At 38.1% G+C, this 18,365-nt stretch overlaps 1 protein-coding gene across 4 annotated transcripts in view; it reads right to left on the bottom strand.

Moving 5' to 3' along the window:
- Positions 1–14,654, bottom strand: part of CABIN1 (calcineurin binding protein 1) — a 110,212-nt gene extending 95,558 nt beyond the window's left edge. For 3 of the 4 annotated variants that reach the window (XM_080559968.1, XM_080559971.1, XM_080559970.1), the window contains exons 1-18: positions 14,500–14,654; positions 13,293–13,428; positions 12,277–12,342; positions 11,736–11,800; positions 11,216–11,308; positions 10,736–10,849; positions 10,429–10,563; positions 9,995–10,175; positions 8,644–8,773; positions 7,596–7,745; positions 6,218–6,510; positions 5,042–5,210; positions 4,457–4,593; positions 3,849–4,066; positions 2,565–2,643; positions 2,141–2,328; positions 1,359–1,505; positions 427–621 (exon numbers count right to left, since the gene is read on the bottom strand). In XM_080559968.1, the coding sequence (XP_080416094.1) occupies positions 427–621; positions 1,359–1,505; positions 2,141–2,328; positions 2,565–2,643; positions 3,849–4,066; positions 4,457–4,593; positions 5,042–5,210; positions 6,218–6,510; positions 7,596–7,745; positions 8,644–8,773; positions 9,995–10,175; positions 10,429–10,563; positions 10,736–10,849; positions 11,216–11,308; positions 11,736–11,738 (2,232 nt within the window). In that variant the 5' untranslated portion in view covers positions 11,739–11,800; positions 12,277–12,342; positions 13,293–13,428; positions 14,500–14,654. The remainder of the gene's footprint in view (positions 1–426; positions 622–1,358; positions 1,506–2,140; positions 2,329–2,564; positions 2,644–3,848; positions 4,067–4,456; positions 4,594–5,041; positions 5,211–6,217; positions 6,511–7,595; positions 7,746–8,643; positions 8,774–9,994; positions 10,176–10,428; positions 10,564–10,735; positions 10,850–11,215; positions 11,309–11,735; positions 11,801–12,276; positions 12,343–13,292; positions 13,429–14,499) is intronic. The other variant, XM_080559969.1, reaches the window with a different exon arrangement.
- Between the last annotated feature and the right edge of the window lie 3,711 nt (positions 14,655–18,365).

The following is an 18,365-nucleotide window of genomic DNA, read 5'->3' as shown; positions in this document are numbered from 1 at the left end:
TCAACACTTTGTCATTCATGCAGGACAGGTACACTAGAACATAAAAATCATTTATATGCTACGTAGCTTTTTAAGTTTCAGGTTCAGAATGGTTGTAAATCACCAACAGTCAACAACAACAAAAGCTGCAAGTATTCACAGCAGATGCAGATAACATAAATCCAGACACTAGATGTTTCTGCAAATGATTCAAGTTTATTTGAATTTAGAATTTTTCTGGCCATTTCATATAGACATCAGACATCTTGTATCTTTAGTCACATCCTCAGTTAGCAAAAACTGACATACTTCTAATGACGTTGAAAAAACTATGCTGTTCTGACCATTTACAGATTTGGTTCCATGTTTTGCCTTGTAAATAAGACTCATTAACCATTAACATCCACTCTAGAAATCCTTTCATCCTGTTCCCTGGACAAAACAAACCTGTAGGAGAAGCAGCTGTGCTGGTCTCTCTGGTATGGATGTTACAAATTCCAGATGTTTTGCTCTTCCAAAACCATTAAAACATAAAGTTGGATGAAGCAGATGCACCACTGCATTATAGTCCCCTGCCTCATACAGTCGCTGGATCTCTTCCAAAGACTGGCATCTCTCCAGAGATTTTAGGTTCTTATCAATCTGTAAACATCACAGATAGCACAATCCAACCTTTGTCTTCACATACATTTGACTAGTGGCATTTCACCTAGCAGTTCAGCTGTAAAGCTATGTTAACTCTACAGTTACATCCAGGAACATAAAACAGTAAGAAAACACCTACTATGTAACACTTAAGCTGTTCCATATACTTTTAATTATTATCTAGTACATGACTATAGTGCTATAATGACTTTATAGTTTTTTGTCTCAAATTCCCAAATCACGCATTTCTACGCTGCAAGTATACATCCATCAGATGGACTTCAAAGTGAAGTTGGCATAAGCTGGGTTGGAGTTTATCTCCCAAAACAGCAATGGAAAGAATGGATGATGGACAAACCTTTATTTAAATACAAATGCAAATTATTATGTGGAAAAAATTGACTGCTGAAGTAAGAAGCTCAGTTAGCCATCAGTGAAAGTTATGTTCATAGAACAGAAAATAAAACACTGGTTTAATAATTTTTTGCTGCACATAACAGTTGCTCTAATAGAAATATTTTGCATAAAATCAGTCTTAAGTGGTACAGGACAAACAGCTCCAGAAGGCATCTGCTTGAAAAGATGTTGGCCACAACATCATCAAACTATGAACCTGTTTCTTCACTCTTAGAAAAATTCTAGAACAGATATGGTAAAATTTCCAAGACAAAAGAGCTAATTCATATATGACCTTTGAAACTGGAAGGGGTGGAACACTGCAAGTCAATTCTTACCTCTTCTAAAGAAACAACAGAATCAACATGTAGATTAGGTAACCGTATTGTGATGCATTCATTGTCAGCTTTAGCTTGCATTGCAGTGGAGCTCTGCAGCATTTCAGTGCAGATATCATAGTTTTCAAGTGCCTGTTCCATGTCTCCCTACAGAAGCAGTACAGTGGGGAGAAAAAAAGAAATGAGAAAACACATAATGAACCTCAAGAGTTTTGTCTGCAGCAAGGTTTTCCAACCACATACAAAATGTTTAAATTCAGTGCAGGCACTGCCATTTTGATTATTGCACATTCTCCCACATGAAAACAAATCCAATTGACAGTCACCAATTAAAACCAAACCAAACCGAAAAAAAATGCTTCTTAGCAGTGACTCTTATAAGAGTTAAAACAAATCAGAGAAACAGAATTCAAGTTGCATGAATGTGAAAGATTAATTTGGATTGACTAAAATATCATTCCTTTGAGAACACAGAAGCATAAAACAGTGGAAATAATCCTTCCATTTGTACAAATCAGAACACTGAGTCAAGAAATATTATTGTATTCTGTAAAGTGAATGCACTCTCTTTGCTCTGTCCAACTGAAGTACATACTGAAGTTGAGTGGTCACAAATGAAATGCAAGCTGCACAAGCAAAATATAACTCAGTATATCTGAAGAAAAGATGGTAATAGCCCTAAAATAACTCTCATTTTCCAAATCAACTGCAGTGTCTCTGGACAACATTACTTTTTAATTGCTGGGAAAAGTTTTATTTGTTAAATCACAAGTAAAACAAACCTGAAGTGCTAGAAAGCGAGCTTTCAGCCAATACACCCGAGTGACAAACTCCATCCAGCCTTCCTCAAACAAATCTCGCTGTGAGGATGCGAATGACAACTGCAGCAGATCTCCCAAGAAATGAATTCCTGGGAAGTCAGGACCAAACTTTCCATTGACAGAGGCAGCAGGGCAATTTCGTGGAGCAACTGCAAATCAATTGTTTTATGATAAAGTTACTAGCATCCCATGAAAAGAGTCCCACATACAAATATTTCAAAAGTACTGATCTACTTGAAGGCAAACAATTGATAGACCAATAATAAGCATCTTTCAGTTCTGTATTTTAAGAAAAGATAACTCCCAAATCCAGTGAATTCCTATAAAAGTTTCTTCGTTTACCTAAAGTATTTTTATTCTGAGGTAAGAAACACCTGACTCTTACCTGTAGAGCTCTTTCCTTTTGTCAATAGCCACTGATCTAATTGCAGTTCCATGCAGGAAAGGCTCATCAACATCATATCCTGCAAAAGAAGTGTGAAAATATTAAACAAATAATTCAGAATATGGTAACAGCACTGACATTTGAGAAGTAAAAAGTCATCATCTCCATGAGACTGAATATGTATTCTAGTCTTACCAGCTTATTAATGCTTGATGGATAACGTTCAGAAGTACATTAAAAATCATGTCACCGTGGATATCCACCAGGTAATTTTGTGAAGAATATACTATTTGCTGATTACATTCACAGGGCTACAGATCCATCTGCAAAATCTAGGTGCTTATGAAAAGGTTCAAAGGTCCATAGCGCTTGTTACCAGAATAGCCCTTTGTAGTCTTAAAAACCCCAAATTAATTACACTCAGGATAGTTTGTATATTGAGTTTAAAATAAATTCAAGGATTAAAGTCACTGTCCTCATGCTTGTCTCTTCTTTTTAATGGTGTAACATGAAGTGTTACATACTAGCAAGAAGTCATGCAATCATAGTGACAACCCAGTAAATGCATTTATAAACATATTTAAATTTGTTCAGAAAAAGGGTATGTATACATGAAAATACACAGAAATACAATAGTTACATACCAGACGTATACAAATTTTAACATCTACTACATAATACTATGTTTTTGTTTGTTTTTTAAACTAAATCAGTGGAGCATAGTTTTCAGAAAAATCAGTAGAAACACTTGATATTAAATATATATTTATTTTACTTCTATTTTTTGCTGTAAATTGCAGGCTATATTAGAAGCAAGCCATCTACTTTATTTACAGCAGAAATGCTGACCCTCGAACAACCAATGTGAACAAAGCAGCATCTCTACTCGCCTGGTAACAAAACAAAATTCTGTCATATCAGAAGCAAAGGGGGGGAAGGAAAAGCAAAAGCAACAACAGAATAAAGGAATAAAAACTATTTAAGAATCTAATATATAAATTGCATCTATACGCATATATACACACATGCTGTCTATATACAGAGTATTCTTGCTTACAGTATCACACAGATACATCCAGGAGCTCAGGAACAAACAGTTATGTGAGCTGCAGTACGTGTACCACAGTTTATGGAAGATCCAACAGCAAGCACAAGCAGCTCCCCAGGAACAGCTAAGGAAAGCCTGCAGTTAATTGTTGGAGTTTGGTTAGATACTTTCAGTGCACAGAGAGAAACATAGTGGCAACGAAACAGAGAACGTAATACAGAAAAATGTTTCATTACCTTGATATGCTGATTACTTGAGTCCCTCAGTAATGGATTGGGAAGACTACTACTGTGCTTTCTCCAGTTATTATAGATGCTAAGGACCACCTCAGACAAGCCAGGAGGCCACTTCACCAGGAACTTTTGGCTGATGACTTTCAAATATCTCATCATGAGTTCCAAGATCCCACCATTGTTTAGGTTATCCAGCAAGAATTCATGAACATCCTGTTTCTCTAGAAAGCAGATAAACACAAAGCCAAACATGATTAAGGTCAAGACAAACCATGACTTGAAACAAATTAGTTTCAACAGCGTTTTATGCACTAAGCTTACAGAAAGGCCACAGCAGTCCTCCTGCACTGCATAAATGCAAAATTAAGTATCCTAATATGCTTAAATGGGAAACTCCATGCAATAGAGCTCTTGTACACAGTAAATAAACAGTCCCCAAGACTTCAATAAAGTCACATTACCAAGCAAGATAGCTTCACGTCATGAAGTTATTCTTTTAAAATAACATATTTATTTGCATCTTCTAGATGTAAGACAGGAAAATACAGAAAATAAATCACACAAAAATGGAAGAAACAACAGAGAAAGGGTCATTATAATGAAAACCTTACCAGATTCCATAAATGTTGTAGAATCAAATGACATTCTGTGTGGTCCAACATGCTGGAAATTCTCTTCTTTGATCTCTGACTGTACCTCGTAGTTATTGAAAGGGTCTTCCTCTTCCTCTGGATCTAATTTTCTTAATCTGTATTGGGGGGGGGGCAAAAAACACTGTATCAACAAAGTCATCATTCTTTATTTCACGAATAAATTAAACATAAGCAAGGCACATTGTGCATATTTTAGAAGTGAAAGCACAGTAACTGAAGCACACTCAGATTTACATCCAGTTCCCAAATTTTGTCCAAACAAAGAATGCCTTGTTTGTTGATCCTGCTCAATTTGACATCTGCATTGTCTTCTAATTGTTTCACATTAACAAAAGTTTTCTAGTTTGTAAATTAGGTTGCAGTAGTTTTCACTAAAAACAGTTTTATTAAATTTATGAGAAGACACTGCATTGCATGTCCTTCAAAACATAGCATGGATATAGTGGTTTTAAGGTTGAGCTGTATCAACCAACCTGAAGCCCAAACAGCTTCCTCTAATTAGCTCTCAATATTCCCAAGATGTAAGTTATTTCTGTACCATACCTGGAAGGAAGGAATTTCACCAACAGTTCCTGAAAGTCAACCTTTTCCTCTTTTTTACACTTAGTGTTCCGGACTCTAGCAGATCTCCGTTTTGCTGTTTCACCGCTGTCTTCTGTAATTCTCCTTCTCTTTACACCTTTCTTGGATTTATCTCCTGCAGATATATCACCTAAAAACAGAATTCAAAAAATAAATACTGACAGATTAAACTGACAAAGAAGTGGATAACCTTTTTAGAAAAAAATAATAAGAAGGTGATTTGTGGCTTACACTTATTTTACAGCAATACTCTATTTTCCTTCTGAAGACAGTGTAAAAAATTTTTTAAAAACAACCAAATATAAACTGGCTATGGTATTTTGCTTAAAAATGCTGTTCTGAAGCAAAAAGCAGACTTCTTACTGGAAACTCTGCATTTCATTATTCATTAGAAATCATTATTTTAGTTCTCAAGAAACTTCTACAATGAGAATCACAGGAGTCTGCCTTTACCTCCAACATCACTTGTAAATTCCCATGAATATCAATACTGGTAACTCCTTGATAGTTTTAGATATGTAAATGCATATACAACTACACAATAAAACATTCAAACCTCTTGCTACAAGTTCCAAATAAATATAGCTGACAGCTTGGTTCTCTCAGGTCCTTAAAGTTACACATGAAAGCTGAAGAATAACCAAGTCTTATCTTTTTCTGTAACTGCTCATTCATTTCTATGGAGTTCAAGACTCCACGCCATTAGCAGTTTCATGTGCAACACTGCTGGAAAGGAAATACGATTCTTCCTTTTTTCAGTCTGAGATTAGAAGCATAAGTCAACAGCACAAAAACAGGAGTGGTTAGAAACTCCTGCACTGGTACAACAATTAAAAACAAACCAACCTGACTCCCAGATACATTAGATAGGAAAGCAAGTCCACTGTCCTGAACACTTGTCCCATGTCTGAGTTGCTAGTCAAAGACTTCCAGGCAGTTTAGGTGGCTTACCTTTTCCGGTGCAAACAGTTAACTTTATATGGTAGAAAAAGTGAAGTTGTGTTCTACGTTATACATACGCTAAAAAGGTTCTGAATCCACCAACAAGCAGTTTGGAGACAGCATTTCCCAGTGTATTCTGTAGTGCTTTTAGTACCCAGATAAGTAGGAAAAATCATGAATCTTAAACTGAAGTACCTTGCTCACCTACAGTAGCTCCTGGTTCCAATACATTCTGGCTGTGGCTTGGAAAATTGGTTGTTGCTGGAGTATAAGATAACACAGGATCTGCAATTGTCACCACTGCATTAGTGCTGACTGGAGTTGGCTGAATAACACTGACAGGAGTAGAGGTAGGAGAAACAATCAAATGTTGAACTGGGTCTCGGTACTCTGAGAGATCAATTCTCTTTCCCAGACTTGGTCGAGGAGGATCACATGTTGTGAGGTGGTGATACATGGCCAGTAAAGCTTCTCCTAAACACTTCCATCTGCACGTGAAAACACAACGGTATCATAACTTCATTAGTTCTTGTCACATTATATGCTAAATTATATTTATAAACCTAATAGCATTCAGCATTGTTTTTCTCTAATACTTAGAGGTAGCAAGAGCAGCTTTTTCAGCAGAAGAATACATGTAATCTGAGAGTCAAAATCTGTTACACAGCTACAGAAGCTGGAGAATATCTTCCAGTATTCCTGTCATATGGGCCATTGACTATTCCAGGCCTGGAACAGAGGTCCTTAATAATATCTTTCCTCCTTGAATACACTACTTAAAAACCAAGAACAAAATATGGCAACAGAGAAAAGTTTTCAGAGGAAACTGGTGCATCAGCTGAAGTAGGAAGGAAATGGCAGTCAGTGTGCCTAGTCTCAGAAAATGTCTTTCATGAATAAAAGATCTATGCAGTAGTTGCTGAGGAAATTAAATTACTCTGTACTGAACTGTAAAAAAAAAAAAAGTAGTGTCAAAAGGAACCATTTTCAGATTCTGCATTTAATCAACAACAATAAAAAAATAACCCTTATCTACAAGTAGATGTAACTTCTCTGCAAGATAACCTACATACTGAGTCCGTCAATATTCCAGGAAAACGCGCAATAAAAAACAACCCTTTATACCTTAATAAAGACGTATTTAACAACATAAAATAGTATCCTTATATCTTGCTGCAAATAAAGAACAGCAATTTGTTTACGAGTTTCCAACACATCAATTGTAAAAAACATTTTTTTAAAACCTAAACTTACTTCGAAGTTCTTGTACAAACTAGTCAAACAAAAAATCCAATAATACAGCCAGAATGGTTGCAAAATCATTCTTAGTTAAGATTTTTTAACATCAGTCTGAAGTTCTAATTCAAAGGTTGAAAATTGATATATATGTGGCTTACAATAAAATTGTAAGCAGAGCAAAACAACCTATAGATTCATAAAATATGGAAGTATTGTTCACTTTTTTTTTTTTTTAAGCAAGAAAAGCCTGCTGGATAAGCTTAAAGTGGAACATAGTTGTCAGCATACGTAGCTTCTGATAAATTTATTACAAACAGAAAATATGAAGACCTACGTGAAGAATGGAATTGGCTGGACCAGTTTGAGTTCTGGTTCTCTGTCTCGCACTAGCAAAGCCTGTCTTTTCTTACGTAGCTCCAGTGCTTCATCTATGATTCTTCCTGTTTCAGCTGCACTCACATTTACATTATGGATAGACATGTCACTAGGAAATATTAAGAAGAAAAGGGTTTGATTTTTTAAAAGGCACAGGGAGATTCATTTTATATTTTCCTATAATGTAACAAAAATAGTGTTAAAACATGCATTAAAGAAACATTATTTTGCAAACTTTATAGCATGCACGTAGAAGTGTTCACCATCAGAAATCTTTGCTCTTTTAAAAATTAAGAAATAAGTTGAGGTTGTCCTACTCTGTTTTCCAAATACTGAGAAATGAAAGGAAAGCAGTAGGCAGTGTTTTCTTTCTTGAACAGTGATAACTTAGAAATTCATGGTTCAGAAAATAAATGTACAGCTGAGAAATTCCTTTCATTCCATAGTGCTACTCTGAACAATTCATGTAATCACAAAAAATTTCGAGTTGAAAATCATCTTGTATATTCCAAGTCTAGGAATGAATTTTTGGAAGCTAAAAATAGTCCGCTCTCTCAGAGATATCACAGTCCAGAAACAAAAGCCAAGTGGCTGAAAGCCTTGGCTTAATTCAACATGCAATTCATTTTAACAGCCAGGCCTAAGATAGCTTAATAAATCAGGTTCTCTTTAAGTAAACAGAACTTTCTGTGAAGTTATCCATTCTCTTCTAAATCTTCACTCTAAACGTATTTTCACATTTCAGATGTTATAATATAAAAGGTCAGTTACCTTGGGCAGATCCCATAAATTTTATGGGCCTCTACTTTCTCCCCGACATTCTGTCAGTAGCTGCAACATTTAGCTTTTGTTGTTGTTGTTGCTGTTGATGCTTTTTGTTTAATTTAGAAGATATGTCAGCAAGATGTTGTTATAGCTTAAAGCATTATATCACACCAGCTTTTCTGAACTACCCAAGCCTAAAATTCACACTCCAAACGCAGCACACACTATAAGATAACACCCACCATTTGAGGAACATCCTTAAAGAATCTTTCCGGAGGCAAGGTTGCTCCTCAAAGATCTTCTCCTTCAGAACCAATCCTTTGCTGTACAGACAATCTTTTTCCAAGGCTTTGCAGATAAAGTACAAACATGCTGACAGAGAAATGAAAATTGAATGGTCAATTGCTACTTTGGCTCACGCAAACAATCCCATTTCTGGGCTTCATATACACCACTAAACTCCAGCTGAACATGACATTTACAGAAACCAATAGCTTTGTAACGTGTCAGATAACTACATGCATGAAAATACAGTTAAAACAACCTATTACCTCTTCTCGAGTATTACATCTAGTAAAAAAACACATTAATTTTGTTTAAACACTTTTACTGTACATTTTTTATTTACTTTTAAGACTCCCAACCCTGCACAAAGGGTATTAGAATTTTGTAAAGTGGAATCACAATTGTTTACCATTTTCATAGTTATCAAATGTCTTCCACTGCTGCAATAAGCAGTGAATCCCACCCAGGCTTTTGCTCACATGGGTAACTACATAAAGAGAATTCGGCTTTGCAGCTTCCAGACTGACAGACGGCTCTCCTGGAGCAAAAGTGAATTTACATTACAGTTACTCTGAAAACAGTGAAGTGATTCTTTCTAAGAACTGAAACACTATTTCTTGACTGGTCTGGGCTACAGAAGACACAGTCCAAAGCTCAAAGTCAAAACATGACCTGCTAAGGATCAAGTCCTTTTAGCCAAGCACGTCACGGAAGACCTAACAGCTGACGGACTCTGGAGTAGAAAATTCAAATACCCTTAATTCAGACCTCATTTATCATTGACAATACATTCTGCAGTCCATTTCAAACACTTAACATGTCAACAGCACATCCTTTGGTGAAAAATAACCCACTTGACACCTGACAGAACACAGAGGTCTGACAGTTTTCATTCCCCTTCGCCTCCCCCTTATACACTGCTTGTGACTTTCTCTACTGAACTAACAAACATGCTAGTTAGGTATTTGTTGCTGTTGGTTTTCATTTGTTTGTTTTTGTTGTTTTTTGGTGGTGGTGTTTGTTTTTGTTTTAAAGAAAGATATTTTAGCACCAAAAGCAAAGATCCAACACCAAAATGTAGATCTACTCATATTTCTTGATAAACACCATACCGGGCATTTATTTTTAGGATAAGCAGAGTTCATAAAAATCATAACTTATCATGACGTAAAAATCTCCATCACATCCTAACACACTGCATGCTTATGGGAGATATACTTTCTCCTTTACAATTGCATTGTGTTACAATTTTTAACATGAAATTATACATTTTTTCAGATTCTTTTAAAGGACTATTGTTGTACTTACTTGTGTAGTCACTGAGTGTGTACAAGATTGTGATAAGGTTATCTAAACAAGGCCAGTGATCAGGATTACATCTGAGACCTTCTTCAAACGCATGACGAGCCAAAGGTAGGCGGATAAGTTTTATTGCCACACGACCAATTTTATACCATAGGTTGACATCAGTAGAGTCTAGCATTACAGCCTAGAGAGTATAACAGACAACATTGGTCACATTTCAGACATGCACATCTGCTTGTTTACAGAGACTATCCCTGCTTTAGCTTTTCACTGGGACACTACTGGCTTGGGGAGTGAATGGTGGGCATATAAAGTCAGAAAGCACACAGAACTCAGACATACATATAAACGAGGTATACTGAAACGTGTACATCTGTATTTTGGTAAGTTGTTGCAAACATCCAGGCACCAGTATTTTACTTCAGCTGTTACTGTACCTCCAAATAAAACTCCATGGCTGTCTCTAAGTCATCCCTCTGTGCTGCCAGTTGTGCTAGGTTTTTATAGGTGGAATATTTTAACATCAAGCCTGGATGTTTCAGCCCTTCTTTCTCATCACCAGAAAGAACTGCCTAGAAACAGTAAAATAAATGCAACATGGGCATTAGGAATTAGACAAATTAAAAATAGCAACAAAAAAGTTGCCAAGTGAGAACACTGACATTTGTAATTAGCCAATAAGAAGTTAAGGCATACAAAATATAATAACAGTTTATAGAGTTTCATTCTCTAAAAGCCACTGACCTCTCGCAAAAGACGAATCTCAAGCAGCTCATGATAAGCTTTAGCAGACTCTTCAAATCGGTCATGTTTCTGAAGGTCCAAAGCTTTGTGGTACAAAGCAAAAGCTTCTGCTTCCTGTAGTTTAAGAAGTTAGAACATATTCTGTAGGGTAATTTTATCAAACATAACAACATAATTATTTTTAAGCAAAATTAGATTATTTTGTGCTTTTATTTCACCATTTTTCAGACTAGCTTCTGAAAAGATAGGGCGCCTTTAATAGTACTTACTGCTGCGTATCAAGTCTTCATCCAGAAGAACACTAGCTTTACTAACCCCGTACAACTCAACTGAATTTAGGTTGTTAAAGGAAGGTTCAAAAGGTAAGATATTAACAAAACTTTCTTATGAACAAAAAATAATGGATAACCGATCTCTGCAACAAGAGAGGACAAAATTCCCACCCATTATGTCCCTTTGTAAAATTGTGGGTTTACTTACTTGTGCTTCCTTTGTCTGTGTTTTATGACTTTTGAAGCTACCTTCATAGTCATCCTCAATTGTGGAGCTTGCGTTCAGTGCTGCAATTCGAATCTAGAATGACAGTTGAGATGCCACAAGAACTGTTACATCTACACAAGTCTCAGTTTCTCTTGCAAACTTTTTAAAAAAAAAACAACCAAACTTTACTTGGCAAACACACTCTGCATAATGCTGCAAGAGCTGCAACGAATTTAGGCATCACTAATATAATACACGCAAATAATAATACATCAAAATCTCTTCCCTAAAGTCAGCTGAAAACAAAGTTAAAATTTCAAACGTCTTTCAAGTAATAGCTTTCCTAGAAAGTACAAAATACATTACAGTGAGGCTTTTCAATTTCTTAAATTTACCAATAGCTACAATCACTCCGAATCCAACATTCTCATTATATCAATTTATTCTTTCTTATTTCTGGGGAAAGAGAAAGTTTTCAATTTGCAAAACATCTTGAACACCATGTCAAATAAGCCCTTACCATGTTTGTAAGTATTCACACTGTCGTTCTCCAGGATTAGCAGGGAGTGCTAAACACCAGCAAATCTGGAAAGCAAATGGGATTAGAATATTTATTCAATAAATAAAGAAAGCATTCAGAAGTAAAAGACAGGATGGATTTACTTTAAGTGATAACCAATTAACTGTCCTATGTCACCACCACCCCTCATGCCAAGAGACAAATTGCCCTACCACGTAAGAATAACAACATTAAAGTTAATTTTAACTAAGAACCGAGAATAAAATACAAAGTTAAGCACACATTACTTCAGGATGGCTTTCCCGGTGGTGATGGGATAGTGGAAGTATTGGCAATGTAGTTACAGCTGTAAGATTATTTCATTACTGTATATTTAATGAACGACATTATAGTAACATTTAAACATGAATCCCTGGAATGACAAAAGCTTGCAAAGGAAAAATTTCTTGTGTACAATGGCATTACATGAGCATGAATCATTACAACTTATGAAATTGTTTTCCCATTATTTAAAAAAAAAAAAGTGGAACTTCTCCTGTACCCTTCATCTGCAGCACAAAGCAGGGTACTCTCTCAAGCCTCTAAGAATCAGCAACTGCCATGGTTTCTAGAAGAAGAAATGAAAAAATGGTAAAGCCACCCAAGTCCCATTGACTTTGCAGCAGATCACAGTGGCTACTCATTACTCAAAATACTGTTTACACCTAGAAATTCTTCTGATTTAAAATGTTTTTATTACTGCTTATTATTATTTATATTATTAAAATGCTTTTATTACTGTTACAAGTTCACTGCGCGAACTTTTACTAACTAGTATTTCTTCATTCTGCAGGGGAGTTACTAATATTTTCAGTCTTTTTACTGTTGATAAAAAGCTTGAAAGGGGAAATACAGGTTATAAGCGTGAAAGTCATTTTTCCAGAGAATTAAACCCAAATTTAAACTGCTTGAAACATGTTAGTAAAAGCAAAACACTAAGGAGTTTTGTGGGGCTTTTTTTTAAAAAAAAAAAAAAACTTCACTTATGTATAAAACCTTCCCATCAACTGAAACAGAGATGACACAGGCAGAACAGGCTAAAAATTGTCTTTAATATTGGAGACCACATTAATAGAAGAACAATTCCAAAATTAGCCGCAGCAGGAAGTAGTGGGAGTTTTGAAGTATAAATTGAATTCATACGTTATCATGATCAGTCCTGCTTGTAGAAAAAACAGTGCTTTTACACGAATTTCATCAGTTCAGCAGATACTTTGTTTGCCCACACACTATTTACTTTACCTGCAGCTAAATGAGACTGACAACTACACACCAATAAAGCATTTTTCCTTTTAAGTCACTCACTGAACATTAATAAAACATCAAAGACAAGAATTCCTTGTCTATATTGCAAATGTAGAAAATATATACAGAGAGACTAACGTTATCTCTTTTCAAAAGTACTGAACGCCCCAGGTTTTGACAGAAAGTGCAGACACTTACGACATCTAAACAAATCAGGCTGTATGATCCCAAATCAATTAGATATTTAAACTGAGGATTTTTAAGTTCACTTACAAATACGCCCATATGCAGAAACGCATTCGATGCTTTTGCTGAATCACATAGTCTTGTTAAAGGCTGTACCAAAGTCAACAGGAGAGACTACAATCAGTAGTTCACTTCCACGGCTGGACTGCCAATGAGACTGCAACTACAGAAAAGGTGGGGAAACGATTTTAATTCTACTTTAATTTAAATGAGAAGTCTGTGACAAATATTTAGCAACTCTCCTCTCTGGTGGTCACAAATTGAGACTGTAAAACCAAACAGAGCACAATGCTGCTGGAAACAGGACGAAAAAGCAACCTTCACACAGCTTTTATGCTGCTATGCTAGGCGAGTGTTTGTTTTTTTTTTTTTTTAAGCCAGGCACTGTATGTGCATGTTATCCTGACTGTGGACTGAGTTACAACAGTCTCAGAATATCTCAGAATATACTAAGCCACAATAAGAACTTTCAGAGCAACATAGTGACATCAATTAGGCGGGGAAAAACAATCAGTCAAACATTCCAAATTCCACAAAACATTCCAATCAGTTTGAAATCTTTCAGTTACAAGAGTGTCTTTGCTTGAACTGTGGTTATTACAGGTGAACACATTATCAAAAAGCAACAATAGCCATTAAGGCCTCTTGACTCTAAACTCTTCTCTCCTTTTTCCCTTAATAGGTTAAAACTTAGGTAAAAATTTCAAGCGACTCTTGTTCCCAGTTATCGTAACATCCTTTGGGTGACTCTCAACTTCAAAACCAGAAACAAAGGGAGTGACCTGGTGTTTCCTGGCATCTTTTATTGGTGCTGTACATAGAATTACACACTGTAAATACGTGTTTGTTTAAAGAATACTTGGGGTTTGGGGATTTTTTTTTCTGTTTGTTTTAACACCGCAAAGCTCACCTCCACCGCATTTTAGGGACAGCCGCTTTCACTGAAACGCGGTAACTCTCCGCAAAGCGGAGGGGGGACACCTCTCCCACTGCTCGCCAGACTCCCCTGCCCGCAGGGTGGCCCAAAAAGGGCTGGGAGGCGGCCGGGGGAGGGAAGGAGCCCCCGTTTACCTTCAGGATGCCCTCAGGGAACAGGGCAGGAGAGGCCCCGCCGCGCCAGGCCAGGCCAGGCTCGGCTCATCCGCCCTCAGCGCCGGGCTGGGCAGGGCAGGGCAGGGCACGGCAGGGCAGCCCCTCACGGCCCTCCGGGGGCTGTGGCGGAGGTGACACTCACCTGGCAGGGCCGCCCCGCTGCCCCGAGCAGCCGTCGGGCCGCAGCCGCCGCGGGGCTCCCGGAGCGGCTCCCTCAGGAGAGCGGCGGCCACCGCCTCCTCACCGATCTCCACAGCAACCGCCCCGGAACCCGTCGGCAACAAAGCGGCTGCTCATTGGGCCAGGGAGCTTTTCCTCAGCCAACCAATGGGAAGGGGGGGAGAAGGCAGGCGGGAACGGGCTGAGGTGGACAGCGGGCGGGAAGGCGCTGCCCCGCCGTGAGGGGCGCGGCGGGGTTAGCGGTGGCATCTCACCGGGCTTGGAAACCGCCCAAAGTGCCGGGTTTTGCCTCAGATTCCCTGTGGGGATAGCTAGGGTTGGAAACGTGCTTTTACGTGGCTGAGATAAGGGAGGTTTTCCTGTACTATGGCATGACTTCAGGCAAACAATTAGCAAAGACAACTACTTGTGGAAAAAAAATATTTAAAAGTAATATTATGATATTGCTATCAGTCTCAAAGAGCAGGTGTATTACCTACAGCACTCATGAAGGCTTCTTGTGAGGAAAGCACCTGAGCATGCACAGGCAATGAAGAACACACTCAAGCCTTTACCCAATTTGTGGCATATAATCACGTCTAAAGTCACTGATTGTTAAAGTGAGTCTACACCACACTGCTGAAGTTAAGCATGAGCTCAAGCATTTCACTGAATTAGCACCTCCCTTGGTTTTCATTACACATCTGACAGAGCAGTTAGCATCATTAATTTTAGCTTCATCCGTGCCAATAATTTTAGCTATAAACTGCATATGCAGGAAAATCAGTTTGGGGAAACCCATAATATGCACATAACATGTACAAGTGCTGTGGCAGTATATCTTAGCAGTTATGTGTTTATGTAAATCATTACCAGACAAATAAACTTTGTGTCTTATTTTCAATCTGGCTTAGTGAATCACTGTTATGTGGAATAATTTACAAAAGTTACTGACGTGGCCATGGTGGGGAACACCAAACATCGGAGCGTGTTTCTCAGGAGCACCCTGTAGGCAAGAGCCTCACGTGAGAGTGACGGTTTGGAACATGGGAAATGCCTAAACAGTTTTTTATTTTTATTTTTAAATCTGATTATCAAGTTATAATCAATAAACTTAATTATAGCAACTTTTATGTTAGAAGCTTGTCACAAATGACGACTAGGGAATGCCAACATGCACTTAGAGGGAGAATTAAGAGAGTCAATGAGCAGCAGAACATCAGGAATTAAATAAAACAAATTGTTGCTTGTAGGAATAAGTCTAGTATAATCAGAGGGGTGCTTGCTGGACTCTAAGTTGATTTTTCAGTTCTGATACTCAAATCAATATAAAATTATTTAAACTGTAATCCATGTGATTCGTGGAAGAACTCTATAACTCAAAGCAAGTAAGTTATAAAGTAGGTATGTGGTTTATTTCGGCGCCGGGCACATGTGTGATAGCTCCCAAAGGCATGCGCACCTTAACACAGCAACTTGCTTTGGTTATATGCAGTAAAAAGTTACATATGCATGAAGTTTCCCAATACGCCTATACATATTCATAACCTATCCCCGCTTTGTATTAAAATTAGCTCCAAGAAGTCATTTCCATAAACTCCTCCCATCTGCGCCTGCGCAGTGCGTTCTGGTGGTGGTCGTCGGGGGGTCGTGGGGATGAAGTCCGATAACTCCTCTTCATCACCACTGGTTGACCCCCTGCCTTTGTACAGACTCAGGTGCTCCTTGGCTCTTGTCCAAACCACAAGGTCGGTCTCAGCTGGTTTTTGAGACAGGTTCCCCATTTTTGGCAGGAAACATCTTCTGTGAGGGGCCCCGAGACTCCTTGTTTCGGTTAATTTGCACAGCAGTAAGCAAAGACACTCAGCAATATCTATTTTAAAGCGATTAAACAAGCCCCCGTTCTTTCATTCCTTGTTTTAATAACTACGATTGTTTTATTTAGAAATCATTAATACAATTAAGCAAGCCCCCATTCTTCTATCCCTGGCTTCACATGCAGCTCACCTTAGAGATCACAGTTCTGAAGAAAAACTGATCTGTTCACACAAGTGGTCTGTGCTGAAGGAAATGGAGGGAGCTACACTGGAAGCGTTCCCTACTGGGAAGAGGTCACAAGAGGGAAAAAGTATTATGTTTGTTTTGAAAAAAAGTCTGGATGGCTATTTATTTACACAGAGGAGAAAGCTGAAGGTGGAGAAGCTGTGTGTTCGCTTGACACAGTTCAGACTGAAGCATTTCACAAGTTTTTACACTGTAATCTCCCTTTTTGTAAAGAAACTTCAGGGCTGGGGTGAAATTTTATATACGGGAGTATGTAAATATATTTGAAATATATATTGTGTGAGAAAATACTACCCATCTTTCCATCTAAGAATGGGGTTGCCATCCACATACACTGCAGTACCACTCCATTGTGCTTGCAGAGTAATTTCCACAGCTATCATGATTTTGCAATACTTTTCTGCCAGTAGTGCCCTTCAGGGTGTCACTGGTCCTCTGTCTTGTGTAAATACACAGAAAGGTTGTCCTTGCTTCAAAGGCCTTGAGGCTAAGAAATAGTTACACAGTCTTCAAAATCAGGTCATTACCTTTGAGTATGCAAACATGCCTATACAGTGATCTCAAACAAACCAACAGAGGCCATTTCTGGGAGCAGAGATATTTATTAATTTTAGAAGGTTAAGCCTGGGAAGTTACAGATGTCAGTAAAACAGTAAAAGAAACAACTTACTATAGCTGGGAGATTAAATCCAGATGACGGGCAGACTCCATACCATGGAAGCAGAACAATCTGCACATAGCATTCAAGGGAAGGGGATTTTATAACACTGTTTTTGAGTGCTAGATAAGGGTGGTGTATCTAATTTACTCTAACCAGCAAACATATGAAACAGAGATGTAAGAAAATGTTTCCTGCTTCTGGAGGATGGTGTGCATACTCCAGGCCCACATAACCCCCTTCAGCATATCCTTAAAGGCCTAAAATAATACACTAAGCTAATCTAAAATTAGCTCAGTGTAAGAAAAATAGCCCATCTATTTAGATCAACATGAACATAAGTATACTCAGTACCAACAGTTCATGAAAGAAAGCAGCCAGCAGCGAGTTTATATACTATCAGCATCTCATTCTGCACTGACAGGCCCCAGCACCAAAAAAGTATTAAATTGGCTCAGGCCAAGACAAAACAAACAAACAAACAAACAAACAAAAAAAGTTGTTCCCTTGATCAATATTTTAACCGCTCTCATAAAAAAAAGCTCTAAGTCCATGAACCATAAAGTTCTCAAGATGGTTTTTACCCAGCACTTTCACTGCGATCTTACATTATTCCTGGATGTTTTGTCAGACTACCGCCAGAATGCAGCTATGACACAGAGATGGGTAGGAAAGTCACATTTAATCTCTGAGGATCCTTTTCCTGAGATATCTTTGCGTGGTGTATTCCTCCAAGCTTTCCCTCTCCTTCTTTATCTCTGGCTGCTCAGTTTCACAGTGCTGGGAAAGATAAGTCCCAGGGCAAAAGCTAACGTGGGGCATAGCGGAAGGTGAAAGGAAGGAACACAGCCTGCAGTAATGCCCAGCAGTGGTCAACACTGCCCAAAAAAGCAGGGCTGGGGCACAGGTCAGAACAGGTTTCTGTAGTGGAAACGAAGGCTTTGGCAAGAATTTCTGCTTGATCCTTCAAGGCACAGAAGTACCTCCAGGAAATGAGCAGTTTGCGGATCGGGATTAAAGCTGCATTATTTTCTGCATTTCAGAGTATTCACTTAAAGTTGGTAAGCTCTTTTACACCTCAATAGCAAAGCAAGGGCTGCCCACCTTCTTCCCTGCAACAAAGTACA

The sequence above is a fragment of the Anser brachyrhynchus genome, assembly GCF_964034855.1.
Source record: "Anser brachyrhynchus genome assembly, chromosome: 17".
NCBI lineage: Eukaryota > Metazoa > Chordata > Aves > Anseriformes > Anatidae > Anser > Anser brachyrhynchus.
Note: the sequence above shows the minus strand (reverse complement) of the source record. Positions and strands in the feature narration are given on the sequence as shown.